This window comes from Ambystoma mexicanum, chromosome 4p (assembly GCF_040938575.1).
Source record: "Ambystoma mexicanum isolate Mex_15411 chromosome 4p, UKY_AmexF1_1, whole genome shotgun sequence".
Lineage (NCBI taxonomy): Eukaryota > Metazoa > Chordata > Amphibia > Caudata > Ambystomatidae > Ambystoma > Ambystoma mexicanum.
The window spans coordinates 337,879,216-337,903,209 of NC_090927.1; the positions used below are offsets into that span (position 1 = coordinate 337,879,216).

The 23,994-nt window shown below is 49.6% G+C and overlaps 2 protein-coding genes across 3 annotated transcripts in view; both read right to left on the reverse strand.

The window, feature by feature from the left end:
- The window catches only part of TDRD15 (tudor domain containing 15), a 492,834-nt gene that overhangs the window by 344,522 nt on the left and 124,318 nt on the right, over positions 1-23,994 (reverse strand). The gene's annotated exons all lie outside the window — the stretch shown is intronic.
- LOC138452823 (uncharacterized) lies at positions 22,720-23,106 on the reverse strand. Its single transcript, XM_069605167.1, has one exon. The coding sequence runs from the start codon at positions 23,104-23,106 to the stop codon at positions 22,720-22,722; it is 387 nt and encodes a 128-aa protein (XP_069461268.1).

Here is a 23,994-nt window from a genome sequence, read left to right on the forward strand (position 1 = left end):
AGCTTCTGAACACGATTCCTAGCAGTGAGAGGTCCACAGATATACTGTTGATCTCTCATTCATTCCGCTGGGTCACACTCAAGCATCCAATCACGACTAAGGTCATTCAGGCAGGCAGGCAGCCAATCAGACACACAGTGCATTCAGGCCATTCACTTCTCTCCAGACCCTCACAACAAGTTATGTGTATTGGGACAAGTACCGAGCCATTCAACACTCCATACTGCATTCATACCGGTTTCGGGCAGGGCTGTCTCAGTCATTGTGTCAACCACCAGATACTAGACAGCCACAACATAGAATGCGTATTCGTCCCACACTCCATTCACCCAGGTCCCACCCACAGGCGTACCCACAACATACGGTCGTTGAGAAGGCTCCAGCCAGTCTGGTCGGCACTTCCCCACACTACCATATATGGAACTTCCACTCAACAGCCAGTCAGGGGGAAGGGACAGGGGCAGGGCTTCCCGGGACTTCAGGAAGATCAAGGTAACAGGTGATGGAAGGCAAGAGGCCATGGGGGCCATTTTGTCTCCATCAAGAATCTACCGATTCCAATGACAGGGCCTGGGCATCCCAAAATGGAGGACGCTCAGGGCACCAGTCAATTCAGCACGGAGCTGCCACCAGCCCGTACCCTGCTCTGTGGGTCACCCACAGGTGCCCAAAAAACATACACTAGGGGCACAGGGTTGCACCCATACCCATGGTTGCCATAAGGGTATCCCATGGGTCTGTTCACCAAACCAAAAGAGAGCTGCACCGCCAGGAGTCCCACATGAACTCCTGCGCCGAAAACACGACAGAACACACAATAAGAAACAGTAAAGGACAAGGATACGGAGGCCCTGTCCTTCTGATGCATTTCCAGCATCACACTGTCCTCCAAGAAGGATGTAATCCATGTAGTGGCCTCAGTGGAGAAGTGAGCCGTGTTAGTGAGGTGTGTATTTAGGATTTTATGGTCGACTAGGTCGAACTCAGCCGACAGGTCGAGAAGTAAGAGGATGGCATATTTGCCCTTGTCCATATTTCTTAGGAGTTGGTTTTTTAAGTCGAGCAAAGCAGACTCAGTGCCATGCCGCGGACAAAAACGGGACTGTCTCTTTCCTAGAATGTTGTGTAATTCTAGGTAGGCTTGTATGGTATCCACTCATTTTTGTGAAATGAAAGTTTCTACATACCAAAGTTTCGAATACAAAGTTTAGAATTTCTTTTTTCGAATGCCTTGTTTTTAAATGTAAAGGGTTTCGTTTTGTTTAGTTTGTTGAAAAAAGTGTTTTAAAAAAACAGGGGCTTGGGGGGGAACCCCCCCCCCCCACATTAAAATAAAAAAAATGCATTCACATTTTTTTTCTCAATGCTTTGGTGTCGAAACTTTGGTGTTTAGAAGCTATGGCTGTCGAAAAACTCACTATAAACCGGCTTGTATCTGTAGATAAGCAGCCTTATCCACGATTTCCATCAAAAATGGCATAGTTGTAATCGGCCTCTAGTTGTTAGGAGAGTCTGGGTCTAGGGTGGGCTTTTTTTAGCAGTGGGCGAACCCATGCTTCCTTAAGAGAGGAGGGTACTTAGCCAGAGGCAAATCAAGCGTTAATAAAAGTTGTGATGAACGGTGCCAGAGACTCAGCGCAGTCTTGGATCATGTTTGCTGGACAGATGTGGCCTTTGCATAGTGAGGGTTTTATTTGCTTCATAATGATTAGAACCTCAGGAATAGTTACCTTTCTAAAGGTAAATGGCAGAGGTGGATTGCTGTCATGCTGGTTGGGTGGCTTAGGATTGGGAGCAGTCCATGTTGTGTCAGAGGTCTTAGGCAAGTTGTCCAAATTAACTGTGATTTTTTTTTTTGGAGTAGGTCAATTTTGTCCAGCATAGCCTTCTGGATGTCATTACACCATTCCTTGTCCTTAACCGTTTGATGTTTGGACGTGGGAGGTATGACAAGCTCATTGAAGATGGCAAATATTTCTTTGGAGTGGGATTGGGCATTGTTGATTCTAGCGATGTAGGCAGCAGCTTTGGTTTTAGCTATGGCATTTTTATATTGTTTAGCAATAGCTAGGTAGGAGTCCCATATGGGAGCAGAGGGGCAGGATTGCCATTTGTTAAGAGCGTGTCTTTTGAGTATTTTAGGTCGTGTAAGTCTTGGTTGAATGATGAATTAGCATGAAAGAGTCTTTTAGCTTTTTTATTCTCTAATGGGGCGATTGTGTCGATCACCTCTTTAATAGTAGTATTGTGGAGATCGATCAGTTCTTTAGGGTTACTTGAGAGGGGAGATGCTAATGCTGAGATTTCTAGGAGTGGGAGAATTCTTTCTTTTGTGAGTAGTTTTTTAGATCTGGCTAGGGCAGCTGGCATGGGAAGGTTTTGTATGGATGCTGCATTTGTTGGGACGTAGAAATGGATGTGATGGTGGTCGGTCCACGGTTGTGGGGTGTTAGAACTGATATCTACCCTGCAGTTTTGGTCGACTAACCAGTCTAGTATGCGACCTTTAGTGTGAGTGGCAGAGTCAACTTTCGGGATGAATTGTAGGTCCTGAGAGCTTTAGCAAAGGCTTTACTGTGTTTGTCTTTTGTGTCCTTGAATCCAAGTTTAAAATCTCCAAGGAGTATGGCTCTAGTATTTGGTTTCAGGTTGTTACCTATGAGGTGTAGAAGGTTGGCTTGGAAGTCCAGAAGCGGGCCTGGAGGCCGGTAGATGAGGTGCATTGTCATAGTGTTGTTGGGTGAGAAGGAGATCTTTAACGATAGGGCGTCAAAGTTCTCAGATGTTGTGGATTTAATTTGTCTAGCCATAAGTGTTTCTTTGACTATCAGGGCCACTCCCGCCTTTGTGTGTAATATTGGCGGAGGATGATGTATGTTATGTTATCGGAACTTCTAAAGCGCACGTACACCCGGAGGCATCTTGGCGCTGAGGAGGCAAGGCAGAACGGAGTGCAGCTAGAAAAGCAGGGTTTTTAATACTCGACGAAAGGCGAGGTGATTAGAAATGTCACGTGAAGGAATGGAAAGGTCATTCCACGTTCTCGCAGCAGCGACTGAAAGCACGGCCCTCCTTACGGGCCAGCTTGAACCGAGGTACAACCACCCGCCGGGTGGTTAGAGAGCAAAGGGTGCGGATGGGTTGGTAGGGAGTGAATTTTATTTGCAGATATTCTGCTCCAGATCCATGAAAAGCTTGATGTACTATACACATAGGACTTAAACAGGATGCGCTGAGCAACAGGGAGCCAATGAAGTTGTCTCAGTAAGGGTGTCATATGGGTTCCAAAGGGTGGACGGAGGATGGACCGGGCTGCAGCGTTTTGAAGCAGCTGCAGCCAACCAATCAGGTAGGCAGGTTAAGCCAGGTAGAGTGAGTTGCAGTAGGCCAGGATGCTAAGGACCAGGGCTCCCACAACCAGAGCCTGACTGGCAGAAGGGATAAAAGGGAGAACTTTGCGGAGAACCCGGAGTTTAAAATGACTTGATTTGCAAACTGCTCCGACCTGCTCGTCCATGGTCAGAGTGGCCGAGAAACGCACTCCCAGGTTCCTAACTGATGGGACGGGTATAGGAAGGGGCCCAGTGACGGGGGCCAAAAATCAGCCGTCCAGAACACATGAGGGGTGGAAGTACCCACAACCAGGACTTCAGTTTTTGTGCCGTTAAGCTTGAGCCAGTTCAGCATCATCCATAGACCCAGTTCCTCCAGACACTTTTAGCCTATAGGCTGTTTCAGGTTTTGTTAGGTCGAGACGGACCAGTATCTGGGTATCATCGGCATATGAATAGAAGCAGAACCCATGAGATTCAATAAGAAACAGTAAATATCTTATGTAGATATTGAAAAGCACGAGCCCGGAGGAACACCACAAGAGAGAGAGACAGGGGCAGAGCAAAAAGGAGGAAGCGAAACTGACAGAGCGATTAGTGAGAAAAGCTATAAACCATTTGAGGACTTGGCCAGAAATTCCGGCTTCAGAGAGCCGGGAGATTAGAAGAGCATGATCGACTGTGACGAACGCAGCCGACAGGTCTAAGAGCAGGCCTTCTCCGACACCACCCTGATCAACAAGACGCATAAGGTCATCCATCACTGAGTTAAGAACGGATTCGGTACCTCTGCCAGGCCAGAAGCCGGTTTGAAAAGAGTCAAGAAATTGTGTAGATTCCAGAATTACCAGGTTACTAACCGTAGTGACCACCTTACTCCAAGTCCATAGTCCCCTTATCCTCCATACTTGTGGGACATCTCTCTGTCCTGTGGGACAGGACCGGAGCACTTTGTAAAAAGCATCCACATTTTAAAAAAAAAATGTGTCCCTTCTCTCTTTACTGCGCGGGGCCCGGCACGCGGCCTTAACCCCGCCCACCTTAGCTCTCCCCACGCATCGCCCATCAGTCCTTTTCTATCGCCAGGTCAAAGACCCATTAGCAATAACAGAGGAACCTTATTAGAGAGGACGGCGGGTGGGCGGGCGTATGGAGGAAAGGGGACTATGGACTAGGAGTAAGGTGGTCACTACGTGAGTAACCTGGTAATACTCCTACGTCCCATCCCCTTTCCTCCATACTTGTGGGAGATTCCCAAGCATTCCTTACAGGAACTACGGGTGGATGGAAATACCCCTTACTGAAACAGGTTCTTCAGCACAGCCTGACCAAACTGAGCGTCAGCTCTTGAGCTCATGTCGAGACAGTAATGTTTACAGAAAGCAGATGGGGAGGCCCAAGTAGCTGCCCTAGCGATGGACTCCCAGGGGACATATTTCTGAAAAGCAACCGCGGCTGCCTTGCCCCACACCAGGTGTGCATGGATACCCTTAGGAGGTTTCAGCCCTTGGACGGTGAAAGACTCTGTGATGCAGGCAGCGATCCCCCTAGAAATAGTTGCCTTAGACGTCGGCTTGCCCTGAGGGTTACCGAAGGTCACAAAAAGTTGAGAAGAACTCCTAAGCTTGGAAGTCCTGTCCAGGTAGAATTTAAGAGCTCTTCGGACATCAAGACAGTGTAGAACCCTTGCAGCCTCTGAGGAAGGGTTCGGAAAAAAGACCAGAAGGGAGATCGACTGATTCAGATGGAATTCGGTCACCACCTTCAGTAGAGAAGCCGGGTCTGTCCGAAGGACTACCTTGTCCTTGTGAAAGACCAAGAAAGGATGCTCCACCGACAATGCCTGGAGCTCACTCACTCTCTTTGCTGGCGTAACGGCGACCAGAAAGGACACTTTCCAAGACAAGTACTTGAGGTCCACCGTAGCCATTGGTTCAAAGGGTTTATAGCACAGCGTCATCAGGACTACATTCAGGTCCCATGGCGGGTGCGGATTACGAACCGGAGGGTAGAGGCGTGTCAAGCCAGCAAAATGCCTCTTTACCTCTGGGTTAGTTAGAGAATAAGAACACAGGTCTGTAGAAAGGTAAGCGGAAACCGCTGAGAGATAAGTCCTGCATGACAGGACATGAACCCCTGACTCTGCTAGGGAGGACAAGGACAGCACTGTGTCAATCGTGGCCACCCTTGGATCCAACTTCTTCTCCAAACACCAATGACAGAACCTGAGCCATTTACTCTTGTATTAAGATCTTGTCAAGGGTTTCCTGGCTGCCTGGATAATGCGCATGTTATCCGCAGACAAACTCAGATGCTCTAAAGACTTGAACTCAGGCACCAAGCCGCCAAGCTGAGCGATTGTGCGGAGGGGTGCCACATCTGTTGTTCCCCTCGGTGAAGAAGATCGGGAGTTACTGGTAACCTGATCGGCGGATACACCGACAGGTGTTGAAGTTCTGAGAACCAAAACCTGGCTGGCCACCACGGGGCTACGAGTAGAAGGGAACAGTTTGCCGAGTTCTTCAACTTCCAAATTGCACAGTGAACTAGAGGAAGAGGCGGGAAGGCGTAAGCTCTCATGTTGTGCCATGGAATCTCGAGAGCATCCCCCAGAGAGGAAGCTCCCAGCCCCCCTCTGGAGGCATACTGAGGCAGCTTTTTGTTCACCGCCGTAGCGAAGAGGTCCACCTCCGGTGTGCCCCAAAGCGAGAAAATCCATGAGAGGACCTCTGCCTTCAATTCCCACTCATAGCTGACCACTGTCCGCCGGCTGAGGGCATCCGATGTGACATTCAGCTGGCCCGGGATGTGCACTGCAAGCAGCCAGACACCATGAAGCACGGCCCACTCCCAAATCTGGACGGACAGGTCCACGAGGGGGGGAGACTTTGTTCCCCCTTGCTTGTTTATGTAATACATTGACACCACATTGTCCGTTCTTTTGCGGACCACCTTGCTGACAATGATCGGTCTGAACGCCCTGAGCGCTAGGAAGATCGCCAGAGGCTCCAAATGATTTATGTGCAGAAGCTTGTCCTGAGGCGACCAGAGGTCCGAAACCTGAAGAAGATCTAACGTCGCACCCCACCCTAGAAGGGAGGAGTCCGTTGTGATCGTCACCATGGGGACCGGGTCCTGAAACCCCACGCCCCCAGACAGATTGCTGAGAGATGACCACCAATCCAGGTCCACTCTCATGGAATCCGGAATCATTATCCGCATGGAATCCGGATCCACTGCCTGACGCCATGAACTCCGAAGAGCCATCTGGGTCCGTCTCATTTTGAGACGAGGAAGAGCCAGTACACACGAGGCCATGAGACCCAGAAGCCTCTGGAACCACCAGGCCGACATGCTCTCCGACTGTGCAAACATCTGACACGTGGCTAACAGATCCGCCATTCTGTCCTCGGTCAGATACACTCTGCAGTCGATCGTGTTCCAACGAAAACCCAGGAAGATCAAGTCCTGTGAGACCGTCATGGAGGATTTCCACCAGTTCATTGACAGCCCAAGATAGAACAGGAGCTGAAGGAGAGACTGGAGGTTGCCCGCGGACAAGGGCTGCGTAAGAGACAGTCGTCCAAATAAGGACACACATGGATATCCTGGAGACGAAGATAGGCCGCAATCACCGACATCTTCGTGAAGACACGCGCTGCCGAGCTGAGGCCAAAAGGAAGCACCCGAAACTGGAAGTGCTCCTCTCCCAAAGAGAAGCAGAGATATCTCCTGTGTGGATTCCAAATCAGGATATGCATATACGCTTCCTGAAGATCCACAACGCTGAGCCAATCGCCCATCTGTAAGGAGGAGCATATCTGGCTGGGCGTGATAATCTTGAATTTATCTTGGGGTAGGAAAAGATTGAACTGGGAAAGGTATAGGATGGTGCGCAGGCCAGCCTGGTTGGGTTTGGGCACTGTAAACAGCCGGGAGTAGAAGCCCTCCCCTCGCTCCCCAAGGGGAACGGGTTACACAGCTCTGAGGTCCAGAAGTTTCTGAACTTCGGCCTTGAGGGAGGGTGAGCCCTACAGCTGAAAAGGAGGGTTGAGGGGTGGGCTAGGGGGTAAAGGTAAGCGGAAGCCCGCTCGAGCGACTGACAAGACCCATCTGTCTTCTGTGATGGTCTGCCAGGCCTCCCAATGAGACACAAAGCGTCCTCCCACTGGGGTCTCGTGCGAGCGCGGAAAACCCTCATTTGGCAGGTTTATCGGTGGCGGTGCCACCTGAACCTGATGAGGAGGCTGAGGAGCGGGAGAAAAACTGCATGCGTTGTTGTCTACGGCGGTTATTCCTCGCAGGAGTATCCACTCTGCGAGATTTGCGGTCGAGGAAGCCCCTAATACTAGAGGAGAGTCGACTTTGCGACAACGGTCTCTAGGATTTGAAAGGAGCTTTGACCAGAACAGACAATGATTTAGCCGTCTGAGTGCTATCCTTGGTCTTGGTGAGCTCTACATCAATAGTAGAATGAAAAAGCTCCTTACCATCGAATGGAAGGTCCAACACCTTGTCTTGCACTTCCTTAGAAAATTTAGTGACATGCAGCCACGCCTGCCTTGAGGTATCAACCCCAAGCATCAGGCCCCGAGACGAGGAGTCTACGTGATGAGCTGCAGCCTCCAGGAGATCCTGGGCCAAGACCCTGGCATCGGAAAGGCCTCCTTTGAAGTCTTCCAACTTCTCGACCGGGATGTGCTCCTCAAACTCCGACAGACCTTTCCACATCCGCATGTTAGCTCCCGCCAATATCAACTTAGCGTTGGCCTGCCTGAGCTGCAAGGCTGAGCTGGCAAAGATTTTCCTCCCTAGGGAGTCCAGGAGCTTGTCCTCCTTTCCCAAGACCTGAGTAGCCGTCGTGGAAGAGGATGCTGCAGGTCTGGATTGCAACGTAGCCGCAGCCACCACTGTGGAGGAGGGAGGCGTACAAGATGACAGGGCCACCTCTTCCAAAGAATGCAGCCTGTACCTCGCGACAATCTTCTTATTGACAAAAAGTCCCGAGTGTGGCTTTTCCCAGACTCTTCAGACCTCGGCCAGAACGTCTTTCTGCAGGAACAGGCCGATACGCTCCAAGGGAGACAGGGTGAACGCTCCAGAAAGCACGCCCTCCTTCGGAGCGGGTGCCTCGGGCACCGGAACATCTAAGAAATTCATCATATCCAGTACCCGGTCATGAAAGACTCTGATAGAGCGGGGAAGGTCCTCGTTGTCCTGATCGCCTGGAGGGTCATCTGACAGGTCAGGATCCTGCTGAGCCGTGTCAGGCACTGCCTTGTCCACTGGGGACAATGGAAGCACAGGCGGAAGAGCCGGGGGAGGCACCACGGGCAAGGGAGGCGCCGGCAGAACCACCGGAGTAACGGGTGGAGCCGGAGGCGCAGGTGGACAGATCTCCTTGAAAAGCCCTTTGAAATATTCCCACATAGGGTCGGTGCGCATAAGCGCTTCAAATGTACCGAAAAAGGCGTCCTCAGGAGATTGTTTTGGAACCTGAGGAGGCCTCTCATGAGGTGGACAAATCCAGGGACGTAACGGGGAAGGGTGCCACACCGGCCCCTCCACCGACGTATCCACATAAATCAAAGGAGCCGCCCCCGTGGGCAACGAAACATTGTGCGGAAGAGGCATCCGGGTGTTCCAAACATAAACCGGCCAGTAAGGATGCGCACAAGGGACCTTAGGTTCACCCAAGGGACCGAGCCCTACACCAGAGGCCGATGGCGTAGTTGTAGGGGTAGCACCTAAAATGGCCGCCGTGGTTGTGGCGGGAACAGGCACCATTTTGTCCTCATCTGAGGGGAACTGCGGCATGTGAGGAAGTGAGGCAGGGGTCCCCGTCAATGGATCAGGGGTCTTAATCTTAGCCTTAACATAAGGAACCTCGGCCAAGCTGGTACTTTGAGGCCTGGAATGTTTTTGTGACATACCAACCGCCAAATTAGCCTTCGAAGGAAGGACCTCGGCACTGCCGGTAAAAGAAGAACTTTGCTTCTTTGCTCCCTCAACAGATCTGGTATCACCACAAGAGCGGGAACGGTGAGCAACTGCTTTCACCGACAAAGCCTCAGAACTGTTGGTAGCTTTAGCCTCTGAACGAGGGACCTCGGACCCAGGCCCGGTAACAGCCTTATCTGCACGGGCCTCGAACATCAGTTCGGTAACAACCAGCCCAGCCAAGGCCTCGGGGCGCACCCCGGTCTTGTTTTTGAGGGAAGCCGACAGAGGGGCCTCAGAGCGAGCTCCGGTACCCCACGATTCAGTAGAAGGAACAAGTTACTTACCTGTAACTTTTGTTCTCCAGCATGGGTCTGGCATGGATTCACATGCTCATGAATATTCCCCGTCGTCAGGCCAGGAATCCTCGGTATAGAAAAAAAAAAAAATCAGTATCAGTTTCGTTTCTGATCTGTCTCTCTTAGTAGTAACCAATCACTGGTCTCTGAGTCATACTGCCCCCAGCCAATGACTGCCCTCTCCCTAAGCCCCGCCTCCGGCAGCCATCCTCATTTGGTAGCACGTAAAGTGGCAGTATGACCAAGTGAAGAGCCGCAGAGGGGTAGGCGGGAGGGTTCGCATGTGAATCCATGCCAGACCCATGCTGGAGAACAACAGTTACAGGTGAGTAACTTCAGCATGGGGTCTGGCATGGATTCACATGCTCATGAATAAGAGAATACATAGCAGTACACACATGCACAACCACGGGAGGTGGCAACAGGCTCAACATTAAGCAATACAACAACTCAACATTAAGCAACTCTTACCTCCTCACCAGGCGCACCTTAGGCATAACAGGTTGCGCAGCACTGCTTGGCCGACCTTGGACTCCTCCCTGGAGTCCCGATCGACGCAGTACAATCTTGTGATGGTGTGCGTCAACCTCCACGTCGCAGCCCTGCAGATGTCCAGCAGGGGCACACCAGACAGGAACGCCGTGGTAGCAGCGATCGCTCTGGTCGAATGGGCTCTCGGACGGCCGGGAAGCTGTCGGTTTGCCAACCGGTGACAGTGCATGATGCAGCCGGAGAGCCATCTGGAAATGGAAGTCTTCAAGAGAGCCTTCCCTTGATCCACAGTCCCAAAGTTCACAAACAGTTGTGACGTCTTCCGCAAACTGTTTGTGCGGTCCACGTAGAACTTCAGCGCTCTAGCTACATCCAGCGAGTGCAAAGTCTTCTCAGCCGGCGACGAAGGCGATGGGAAGAAAACTGGCAACACCAAGGGCTCGTTGAGGTGGAAGTCCGACGGCACCTTGGGCATAAAGGATGGGTGTGTCCTCAGCACCACCCTCGTGTTATGAAAAGTCAAGTATGGAGGTTTGCAAGATGGGGCCTGGATCTCTCCCACTCGTTGTGCGGAGGTGATGGCCACGAGGAAAGCCGTCTTCCACGACAGGAACTTCAAAGGCGCCGAATGCATAGGCTCGAATGGGGCCCCCATGAGCTTGGTCAGCACCACATTAAGCTCCCACGCCGGGGCCGGAGCCTTCACCGGCGGGAATGATCGGAATAGTCCCTTCATGAATTCTTTCACCAGGCGATGAGACCACAAGGACGCCCGTCCCGTCGTCCTGGTATATCGGGAGATTGCAGCCAGATGCATTTTGATGGAGGCGTGAGCCAGTCCAGCTTTGGCCAGCGACAGTAGGTACGGCAGTACTTGAGGGGCCGTAATACCCAGAGGGTTAATCTTCTGTGCACGGCACCAGACAGAGAACCTCTTCCATTTATGTCCGTAGCACTTGAGAGTTGAGGACGCCCTGGGCTTTGCAAGAACCTCTCTGCAGTCGGCCGGGATGTCGTACCCTCCAAGCTCTAGTGCTGCAGGAGCCAGGCCTGCAAATTCAGCGACTCCGGGTTGTGGTGAAGAATGGCACCTCCTTCTCTGGAGAGAAGGTCTGCGTCCATCGGCAGCTTGACTGGTGGCGATGTTGACAAGTCCAGAAGGTCCGGGAACCAGATCTGCCTCGGCCACGCCGGTGCGACGAGGATCATCCTGCACCGAGACCTCTTGAGCTGGTTGATGAGCTGGAGCAGCAACGGCAGCGGAGGGAACGCATAAAGAAATAGGCCGTCCCAGGGGAACGAGAAAGCATCGCCCATGCTCCTCGGTTGGGGGAACCTGCTGGCGAACCTCCGGCACTTGGAATTTGTCGTCGTCGCGAAGAGATCGATTTGGGGTTCGCCCCATCGTCGGAAGAGTCGATCCACTTGATCCCGGCGTAGTTCCCACTCGTGGCACGAGCGCAGCTCCCTGCTGAGTGAGTCGGCGATCATGTTTTTTATTTCTACCAGATGAAGAGGCACCAGAAACATCCCTTGGGCGACGGCCCAATGCCACAGATCCTGGGCTTCCTTGGATAGGGCCGGGGACCTGGTTCCGCCCTGCTTCCGGATGTAGAACATCGCGGTGGTGTTGTCGGTGAAGATCCTCACCACCTTGCCCTTGAGGGATGGAAGAAATCCTCCTGTTTTCTGTCTTCTTTTTTACGAGGAAGTACCTTGAGTAAACTCCGGAGCCCCGAAGCCTCTTTGGGACGAGCTCGATGGCACCCTTCTTGAGCATCGCCCTTACTTCCAACAGTAGTTGGGGGACGTGATTTTCCTTCCTGGCCACGGGTGGAACGCAAGGGCACTTCTTCTGAAACTTGAGGGCGTGCCCTTGGGCCAGGGCGTCCAGCACCCAACGGTCGGTGGAGATGGACTCCCACACGCTGACGAACCTCGCCAGCCGGCCTCCCACCGGGGTGCTTCGGCGGGGGCCCGATCCCACGGTTGGTTCAATCTTGTTTGGGGGCCGCCTTGCCTCCTTGACCTCCTTGTCGACGACGACAGGCACCACCTGACTTGCCGCGTCCCTGCGTCCCCTGTAGGCTTCCTGGGACAAAGATCTTGCCGCTTGGTGGTAAGTGGAGGAGCCACTGCCAGATCCCTTGGAGGCACCTTGTCTGCCTCCGGAGCTCCGAAAGGACGGCAATCGTTGTTGGAGCACTCCCAGTGCCCGGGCAGTCTCTGTGTCTGTCTTGATGGCCTGAAGGGACTCATCAACCGCCTTCCCAAACAGGTTGTTCCCGTCTAAGGGCATGTCCAAAACCTTGGTTTGTACGTCCTGGCGGAAATCCGTGGCCTTGAGCCATCCTCGTCGTCTTAAGCAAACGCTGTTGCCCAACTGATGGAAACCGGTGTCGGCGATGTCCGTTGCCACCGTGATGGCGTGGTCCGAAGCAATCTCCCCCTCCTGTAGGATTTCAAGGGCCTCAGCCCACTTGGCGTCCGGAAGGAAGTCTAACAGAGGGGCGATTTTGAACCACAACTCCCTGTCGTAGCGGGCTACGATAGCCAGGGCGTTGGCCGCCTTGATAGTCGTCGCTGCGGATGAGATGATCCGTCGTCCCATCGTGTCCAACTTCCTGCCCTCGCCGTCCGGCGGGGAGGTTGATGTCGAGGCTGATGCCCCCCAGCTTTCTTCTTTGCCGCCGCCGAGACAACCGAATCCGGGGTAGGTTGTGCCCGAAGGCACAAGGGGGCAGCGTCGGGGACCCGGTACTTCTTCTCGTACCGGTCCCTCTTTGCCAGCGCCGTGGCAGGGTTCTTGAGGAGGGTGAGCCCATCATCCCACATGTCATCAAGAAGCGGTACGGCGAGGACCGTCTTCCTTTTAGCCTCGCGCCGTTGGTATAGGAACCCTTCTTTCTTCTTTTCTTCTGGGCAGAGCTGGAAAAGCTCGGATGCCCTGGAAATCATGGCATGAAAGGATCCAATCTCGTCGGGCGGGGACACCCGAGCAGGGGGCGACGGTGCCCGCGGACTCGCGGTGCTTAGCCTTTTGTTGGGCCCCCGTCGCCGGGGCACCCTCACAGGACTTAGAAGACCGCTCGGACTTCTTTTTCTTCTACTCGCCTGACGGGCTCTTCCCTTCCAGCCAGTTGGCGAGACGGAGGTGGCGATCCTTCATGGTCCGCTCCGACATGTTCCCACAAAACGCACAGTCCTTCTCCTTGTGCGTCTTGTCCTCATGGAGACAGTAGAGGCATAACGAATGCTCGTCCTCCTTCAAAACATTCTGAAGCTGGCATCCAGGGCAGGTCCTGAACAGCTTCCCGGGCGTCGAGCTCCCTTTCTCCTGGGCCATGTCTGGGGTAGTCCTCGGAACTTCTGGAATCCTCCAAAAGCGTAACTCGACGAAATCTTCACCCTTGAGGGGCGTAGAAAACTCCGAAACGGATCCCTGTTGATCGGATGTAGAAACGGTGGAGCTTGAGGCTCTATTTGACCGAAAAATGAGAACAATCTCCTGAAAAAGCGCGAAAACGCAGCAAAAGCTCGAGAGCTACAGCATGAGGACTCCCAACACTTGAACGTGCAGTAAAAATCTGAGGATGGCTGCCGGAGGCGGGGCTTAAGGAGAGGGCAGTCATTGGCTGGGGGCAGTATGACCCAGAGACCAGTGATTGGTTACTACTAAGAAAGACAGATCAGAAACGAAACTGATACTGATTTTTTTTTTCTATACCGAGGATTCCCGGCCCGACGACGGGGAATATTCATGAGCATGCGAATCCATGCCAGACCCCATGCTGGAGAACTGGGTCTACAAACAGCCCCCACAGGAGGGGCCTCGGAGCGTACTCCGGTGTTCACAGGCCCCTTACGGAGACCCTCAGAGAAAACTCTGGTAGAATTATTAGGCCCAACGGACACCTCAGGGCGAACCCCGGCGACAGAGCGATCAACGCCCCTCCTGGACCGAGAGGAACCCGGAAAGGTATCCCCCGGCCGGGGTGCTCTGAAAAGTAAGGAACTTACCGGGCGTTTCTTATTCTCGTCGATGAACGCCTGAAAATGCGAAGGAGTAGTTCGTCGGAACACCTCCTCTCACCGCTCCAACCGACGTTGAAGTGCTCGGACCGAAAGGGAGTCACAGTAAAAACAGGAGTCCCAACGGTGTTCCAGACCCAAACACTGTAAACAAAGAGGATGGGATCCGCCCTCGCGAAGCGACGGTGACACGATGAACAATCTGGAAAGTCTAATTTGAAAGACATAGACAGACTACTAAACGAACGCTAGCAAAAGCCAGAGAGGACAAAAGGGAAGAAAATCTTCCGAGGATGCAAGTGCGGCCCGATCGAGCAGAGAAAAGGACTGATTGGCGAAGCGGGGGGGCGGAGCCAAGATGGGCGGGGTTACGGCCGCGTGCCGGGCCCCGCGCAGGAAAGAGAGGAGGGACACATTTTTTAAAAAAAATGTGTATGCTTTTTACAAAGTGCTCCGGTCCCGTCCCACAGGACAGAGCGATGTCCCACAAGTATGGAGGAAAGGGGACGGGACGTAGGAGTAAATAGAGATACTAGTGCCTCCAAAACCTTCTTCAGGAAAGGCAGGAGTGAAATAGGGTGATAGTTGGCCATCACTTCAGGGTCCAGAGAAGGCTTCTTAAGCAAGGGGATCACTAAAGCGTGTTTAAGTGAGTTCGGGATCATTTCCGTGGTGAAGGAGTTATTAACTGCTGACATGATATGATATGATTAATCAGGTCCACAGAGGTCTCCTGCAGAAGGGCGAGTGGTATAGCGTCTGTAGGGGAAGCAGATTTAAGCTTTTGGATAGGAGACCGTACTTCAGTATTAGAAAAAGGGGGAAAGATGACCAGCATCCTCCTGTGGAGGGGGGTAGCGGAAAGACTGGGGTGTCAGCAATTGCTGCAGCCTCTGTCATGATGTTATCTCGAATGGTGGTTATTTTAGAGAGGAAGAAAGTGGAAATGGAGTCACAGAGCTCCTGGGAAGTAGGGACTGCATCTTGTGCTAATTTTGGCATAGAGAGAGATTGCACTAGGTCAAATAGGGCCTTAGGTTTGTTAATGGCCTCTCTACAGTTTGAGCAAAGTAAGCTCTTTTGGCATTTACCACTTCACTATGGTAGGCAGTTAGTGTATTCCTGTAAAGGGTTTTAGAGTTGGGAGAGTAACTTTGACGCCACTTTCTTTCTGTCTGCCTACACAGGAGTTTGCTGTCCTTGAGCTTAGGTGAGAACAAGGGCTTTAGTGGTCGTCTACACGGTTTACATAGTTTATATAACCCGGGGGATCGGGACTGACATATGGCTGGTCCAGATGCTTCATGTAGCCATGTTTCTGTGATGGCTAGTGCGTCTAGCTCCGGGTAGGATATTAAGTCGTGGATTTCTGTGGCATGAGCTTGCAGTGATCTAGCATTAATGAGTGCAAGTTGGATTTGGGTGGGCTTATTTATACTGGGTTTAGGTTTGGCAGTGTTGGTAGGGTGTATGGTGATAGGATCTTGGGTCTTTGTGGTAGGAATGTTTGCATATGTTGGTGGGAGGAGTGTACTCACCATGTGTTTGTGATTCTTGGTGTGTGCTGTGGTTGTGCGGGCTCCTAGTCTAGTGCAGGCTCCTAATCTAGTGTTTCTTATGTGCACAGGTGGTGTGCGTGATGTGATCTGGGCAGTGGATTTGGGCCTGAGGGTAGCGTTAGTAGGTAGCGTGGCTGTGGAGTGGTAGTCATGGCGCTCATCTGTGCTGAGAGCTGGCAGGAACGGGGTAGGAGGAATAGAAACTGAGCAGGGAGGCCGGTTGGGGTGATGCTTGGCCATGTTTAGTGTAGGAGTGTAAGGGTTGTATCAGTAGAGGGAGGCTAGTCCGTTGGGCACAACATCTAGGTGGGCTAGGTGGATGGATTACAGACAACGTGACTTAGTCCTGAAGGCAGTGGAAAGCAGTGGCAGGAGGCCGTTCGCGACCATGAGAGTGATGGGAGCACGTAGAACTAAGCAATGGGGCCTTTCAAAAGGTTCCGTGGGTACATTTTCAGAGGTGCTATGGCATATGTAAGTACTGTTGGGCACTGTTTAAATCAGAAAGTACATAAAGTATAGCAGAGTAGCGTTCTAAAACCTGGTTAAGTAGGGTAGGCAATCACTAATACAGTTCAACAATCTCTAAAACATGTGGTAGGCAATTGAGACATTTGCTAAGTAAAGGCAAAGACTGAAATGCAGAGTGCACACAGCTAGTCAGGAGTCCCCACGCAGCTAGGATCATAATGCATGCCCATAATACAACAATATCATTTGGTACAACACATGGAAAGTAGGTACAGGTGATTAGCAGAGCAGGTAGTATAATATATGGCAAATTAGGATCGAAGAAAGCAAAAACAGCAAAAACAGACATGAGGCAGTAGAAGTTTGGTGGAGGCACATAGGGGGCGGCTCAGACCAATTTTACAGAGGCGCGTTATTAAACACATAGCTGCATCAAGTTGGAACATCCACCGTGTATGGCACGTGTTGTACAGCGTTGCGGCACAATGTTGGAGGGGGCTATGCCAGTGGTAACTGTCAGAGTCTAGTATAACAGATGTTTGGGTATAGTAGTATATGTTTGGGTATAGTAGTATTGCACAATTGCGGGACTCGCAACGTGCACGGCGTGGGAGGGGGCAGAGATTACAGCTGGGGTGGTGATGAGGTTGACGCTGCAGAGCCACTGTGGGGATGTGGTGTGGCAGGGGCACGTCAGGTAGGAAGGTGAAGGTGTCAGCTTACCCCATGATCAACGGACAGCAACTGAGTGCATCAGTGTATAGCGTTGTTGGTGGCGCAGGGTTTGTGGCACTCGGCACGTATGGCTCCAGACAGGGATGGTGCCTTTGATGTGTGCCTTCGTTTGTGGGCCGGCTTCAAGCCTGCCGGCATACAATTGGCTTTCAAATATATGTAGGCAGCCAATAAGTGAAATGAGCCCCAGCTCATATTGCAGCCATGGACCAGGAGTACATTGTGGCACTTGAAGACTGTCTCCAGAATTTACCCTCCAATTTGTTGAGGCACTTAGTGGGCAAGATTGCTCTGGTTTCTAGCCCATACAGGTTTCAGGAGACTAGGGGACACTTTTTGGTTCCAAAATGTCAAAGCAGGTGCTATTGAAAATTTGCCATATTTGTGCAATATGATTTTGGTCTGCGATATGACTGAGGCCAACTTCTGCTCCATGGCATCCATGTGGCCACACTGTTGCGACGTGCCTTCAATGACCATCCCCAAGTATACATAACGAGGAACAATTTCTAGTTGGATGTTATTAATGGACCAATTCAATTTGCCTCTACTCGATTTAGTTGGCGAGTAGGCTACGATTTGAGCTTTTTTAGTATTAATGGTCAGCTCATTTTGTGCAATATATTGGGCATAGGCGGTTAATAACTTCTGAAGACCTATTGGAGTTTTTGCAATGAGCTCGAGATCGTCTGCATACAATAGGGCTTTAATCAAAATGCCATTGAATTTATGGGAGTCTGAGACAACATCCTCAAAGACCTGTTTGACATTATGTATAATGAAATTAAAGAGGGCTGAAGCAAGGATGCACCCCTGCTTCAGCCCTCGTGAAGTGGGAATGGATGCAGAAAGCAGCCCTTCCATAGAGAGTCGAATTTGGATGGATGTATTAGAATGAAATGCATATATTATGTCACTCAATGAGGGGGCGGGGGGCACCAGCTCACAACAATTTTGACATAAGAATGACTCGAGAAACTGAATCGAATGCTGAATGAAGGTCTACGAACGCAAAATATATCGGCTGTCTAGTTGTGTGAGCCTGAGCTTTAATTGCATTAAGGCATAGTAAATTTACTGCAGTACACATGCTTGCTACAAAACCAGATTCAGGTTGCGTTGCTGATGTACCAGGGTCCAGGCATTAAACTCGAAGGACCAGCCGAGCAAAGATCTTCCCGGGTGCATCAAGCAACACGCTGGGTCTGTAGTTTTGTGGTGACGAGCGGTCGCCCTTCCTAAATATGGGTAAAAGATGTGCACCAAGATGCCGGAATGACACGAGTACATAAGATATGTCGAAACATATTGTTCCGAATATTTGCCCACTAAGTGGGATGTGACTTATACATGGATTTCCTTATAAGCTCTTCTATTATATCTTCGGAAAAATCCAGTATCCAGGGGAGAGAGGATCACTGTACATATGCATATTTATCAAATTTTCGGTCGGCATAAAGCATAGAAAAATGTTGTAGCCACTATGTTCTCTCACGCCATTCATCTGAGTGCTGGGCTGCGTGTAATAGGCACAGTTGTTTAACATGGCCCAAATTTGAGCTATGTTCTTATTAGCCAAGGATGTGAGAAAAGACTCACTATCTCTTTGGAACATTATAGCCTTTCGGGCCCGAATCCAGTTTAAATATTTACATTTAGCTGACTTAAGGGCACTGGCTCTGTCGTTATACAGAAGTCTAAGAATCGTTTTCCTCTCACGCCTATAAATGGCTCACTTTGGTCTTAGTTCTTGGTCACAACTATGTGTATGTTTGAAGTCTGACGGACCTGAAGGCATCATGGCAATCTTAAACTGAGTTAACACTTGTGTATATTCAGTTACACATTCAATTTTTCATCTATGTAGATATAATCAGCTGAGGAACCTCTGTTCCAAGTGTGTTGTGCCGGGACATCACCTGGAAGTGAGCAATTCGCCATCCTAAAGTTCTTATTAGAAATGAAAGTCATCCAACTTATAACCTCTCACTGCTTGGACCTAGAAGTTATATTTATGCAGTCTAAATTAAGATCTCCTACTAATATGGTGGCTGTGATGTCGGAGGCCATAGATATCATATCAAGAAGATTAGTTAAGGCTTGAAGGAAGGCATTGTCTGATACGCCAGCCGGATTACGATATATATTTAGTAATGCAATGATGTAATGATGCAAGGAAATTCTAACTAGTTGAAGAAAATTACTAGCGGTTGCCCACGATTTGATTGTCAGACCAGCACTCTTTTTTTACGGCAACCAGCATATAGCAGCATACTACAATATTCCACCTAGTTTCCCAGTCCTCTGCCTGCTACACAATCCACTCTGCTTAATATCTTATTGTCTTTACTCTTGCATAATGAACAGACAAAGTTAAATAGATGTTTACACAAAGTAGTAATCAATAGTTCCATCCAGTCTGTACATCTACGGATCTACTGCAATACCATACACTGTAGTTAGCCTCCTTAGCCTGCTTTGCTCTACGATTTTGATTGAATTATATATTCGCACTTGCGGCAGAGAGCAGTCCTGTTTTAAAAGCCTTTTTTATCATATCTATTCATTGTTTATGTCCTTTCATACAGCTAACCTTTTATGTTTTACAGACACTCATACAGGGGCTCCCAAAGTCTACCTGCCCCCTCGCATAGTGGAGTAGATTTTATGAAGGTGGAGCACCATTTGCAGGGGAGGTTTGAAACTTTTACTTTGCAGTAAATGTCAAATAAAAGATTCAATGTGCATGGCTTGTCTTTGGGTGGCAGCAAAGTGCCAAACATAAAGTGGGTTTGTAGTGACACGCACCATTTTACAGAAAGTGCATTTACATTAGTTGCCATCCATTGCTATGGATCGAGTGCATTTCTTTTGGGTCGAGTAGGTAAACCTAGTTACTCAACCTGCAGGTCTAGCGGAATTTTAAGAATTTGCAATGCCGGACTCATCTCACTAATGTCTTACTTTTGCGGTACACAGAAATGCTGTATTGATGCCCATTTTCGGTCTTGTGTACAAATAAATTCTGCTGACATTAAAAATATTAGTATAACATTGCTAATCAAATAGGTTTGTTTGCTAATCAAGATCATTTTAATTGGCAAACTCTGCTAATCAATTTCTGAAAACTAATGTATGCCTTGGTGTTACATGTTCTTTAAGTGCATTGTCTATGTACTGTGAGATACCCTCCATGGCCCAACCTATTCCACTCATGATAGGTCGGACTTCGGAAGAGTTGCAAAAGATTTGTGTATTTTGGGAAAAAAGTATAACGTAGGCATGGTTGGCTCTGTAATGCTTAAAAAACGTTTCTCTTCCTCAGTCCGATACCCTAAGCCATGCCATTCTTGGATCAGTGCCTGTAGATCTTGAATAATGTTCGTCGTTGGGCGAGTGCCCAGGCTTCTGTAACAGCCTGGTGTGGCTAGATGTTTCTTGACCAGGTCTATATAGTCTTGTGTATTTAAATCAACAATGTAGCCCCCTTTATCTGCCTCCTTGATTACTATAGTAGTGTACCCCACTAGCTTGTCCAATGATCTCAGTTCGTCTGTGCTCAAATTAGTTCTTGGCCTCTTTGTGGAAATGAGGGACACTCGTAGTGGATGACAGATGCTTTATTGTCAACACAACCCCTGAGCCCAGCAGGACTCAACCAGCATACAGCTCAACTGTTAACCACCAGAACATGGAACCCCTATCACAGGTAAACAAGCTAAGCATCTCGTGGAGCCATGACATACATTCCACACATAAGGTTCCACATCATCCAACTCACAATGTAACACTTCTCCTCCCCTAGGGCTCCAATACAACAAAACCCACATACACACACATTCATACACTACGCACCCGCCCCACACACATACACTCACACATTCAAGCACTCAGAGTGATTAATTCACAGTGGCACCCAAAACATAATACTTGAATTTAGACGGCATCCTCCTTTCCCGCACAGGGTAACTACTATCCCTTCTCAACCAATCTTCCCCCACCTACAGGCAAGGTTGGCACCACTCCTCCTTCCACAACAACTGGTGCTTCAGTGGACTGTCTCTCCAGAGAAACTGTTCTGGCCAAGGGGGAAGTTTTGGAACCTACATCAACCTCGTCATTATTTCTCTCTCTCTCACACACACCAACATAGCGGACATGCTTTCTTTACCAGGCCTGTCCACTGTATGCCCCCTCATGGAATGCCCCTTCTCAACCACTACAGCTCTCCTCTTACCCCATCTGGATCCATCATCCAATTTCACATACCCTTGCCCCACCTTAACAACAGTACGAGGTTGAATGAAAACACAGGTACCCTTGGCTACATACCGGGGATTCCTCACCTGCACGCGGTCTCCTACCGATACAGGTAAGGGTTTCCTAGAACTAAAATGTTTTCTAACCTTCTCCTGCCTTGAACGAACTCGCTCCAGTACCTCTGGCATGTTAACTCCAGAATGTGCACCACCAGCCACTTTGTACCAGCCTTTCTGCCACGCATCAACTCTAAAGGTGAACATCCCGTCAATGCGGATCGCATGTACCTGTAAGCCCTGAGAGATTCTGATAAAACGCTCCTCCAACATAGACCATTGGCTACAGCTAATTGAATAGCACGCTTAACAAACCTGTTCATTCTTTCAACTAGACTATTAGCTGCAGGGTTGTACAAAGCGGTTTTATGATGCCATATCCCCAAGCTCTTCATAAATTCCTGCATATATCCTGACACAAATTGCACCCCATTATCGGTGACAATACTCGCCGGCACACCTTCTCTGTCAAACACCTTCTTTAGAAAATCCACAACCTTCTCTGACGTGACCGTTTCCAAAACCGTTCCCTTGACCCATCTCGAGGTATAGTCCACGAGAACCACAATAAATCTAAAATCACCACCTAAAATGTCCATGGGACCCATGATGTCGTTTGCAACTTTCGTCCACACAACATCAGGAACCTACACTGGATGCACAGGTTGAGGTTTAGGCACTTTACTTTTGTCACTTGTGGCACATGCTACACATTCTGTTACCTCCACTTCCACATCACTGTCCATTTTTGGCCACCAATAGGATTCTCTCAACCTTCTTTTAGTCAAAGACCTGCCCAAATGTCCTTCATGAGCTAATTCAACAAGCCTGCCCCTCAAGGACACGGGAGGCACCAACCTTTGACCTCTTGATACTCCCCACGGTCCTTCTGACAGTTCCTCCCATACATGACCAAAACTACTGTTCAACTCTTTGTCTATAATGCCATTCTTAAGCACAGCTCTAATTTTAGTCAAAACCAAATCAGTGGCGCTTTCTCTGTGCCACTCCTTATCAATCGCAGGAATTACACTGGCAATCATGGTACACTCCTCCACGTTAACCTTATCGTCACTGGCTTCACTAGAGGAGCTAGGAAGACATGATAGACAATCAGCCACTGCATTCTTTGTTCCTGGAATATATTCCACCTTAAAATTGAATTCTTGCATATCCGCCATCAATCTAGAAATTCTAGAAGACGCATTTGACAAACCCTTAGTGGTTAAGACATGTACAAGGGCTTATGATCAGTCCTTAACATGTATGGAACCCCCCATAAAAAGGTCCTGAAATGTTTGGAAGCCCAAACAGTGGCTAGTGCCTCTCTTTCAATTACCGCATACCTCTGTTCTACGTCTCTCAATACCCCTGAAGCAAACACAATAGGGCAATATCCTCCTTCATCCCACTGTTCTAATAATGCTCCAATGCCCACTTAGCTAGCATCAACAGTCAATGCGGTCTTCTTTTTAGGCGAAAATTAAGCTAATGATGGAGCTTGGTCTACCTCCTCCTTCAGCCTCTCAAATTCTGCTTGACAACTACCCGAACAATCAAAATGCGTTCCCTTTTTAAGCAACGGCCTCATGTTAATAGTCTTTTCAGCATAGGAAGCGATAAAACGAGCATAGTATTCCGTCAGGCCCATGAAGGATCTAAGCTGTTCCTTTTTAACGGGTGCAGGTGCTTCCTTTAACACCTTTACACGACCCTCCTTGGGATGAATACCACTTTCATCCAAGGAGGGTCCCAAGTATATCACACTGGGTACTGACACATGGCATTGTGTCCACTTCACTGTCAGCCACTTTCCTTTGTCCCTGTGCCACTCCTCCTCATCAATCGCAGGAATTACACTGCCAATCATGGTACACTCCTCCACGTTAACCTTATCGTCAATGGCTTCACTAGAGGAGCTAGGAAGACGTGATAGACAATCAACCACTGCATTCTTTGTTCCTGCAATATGCAATTTGGAGCACGTTAAGAGTGGATTTTCCCTAGATACAACGGACGGGCATTTATGCTCGTCATCCGTGGCTGCTGCTGCGCCTGATGTGGAACTCTGGAGGTGTAATGTTTCATTTTGGAAGCAGCGCCTCGGGAGGAGAAGGACTGTTGGCGTCTCAGCGGAATCCCATCCTCGTCGCCAGTGTGGAAATGAGGGACACTCTTAGTGGATGACAGATGCTTTATTGTCAACACAGACCCTGAGCCCAGAAGGACTCAACCAGCATACAGCTCAACTGTTAACCAACAGAAAATGGAACCCCATCACAGGTAAACAAGCTAAGCATCTAGTGGAACCATGACGTACATTCCACACATAAGGTTCCACATCATCCAACTCACAATGTAACACTCTTCTTCTTAACAATGTTTTTGTCTAAATGTGAACGAATATCCTGAATAAGAGCTTGATGGAATGTCTCTATAACACTTTCATTTATCAATTTGGCTTTCATTTCGTCTAGTTTTAGGTGTCAGGCTTGCACTCCTAGTAAAGAGCAGGGGCGTTGCTAGGGGGGGGCTAAGGGGGCTATAGCCCCTGATCTTTTGGTTGTAGCCCCGGATAGAATCTCAGGAGCTACAGCCAAAAGACTAGCTAGCCCCCAGTCCCAACAGTTCCTACATCAGGTTAGCCCCGGGTCTTTTCCAGACCTAGCAACTCCCCTGGTAAAGGGCAAATCGTTGCCTTATGTGTCTGTTTGAAGAGATATCATAAGATTAGTGTTTTCAATGTCTCCCAAGTAAT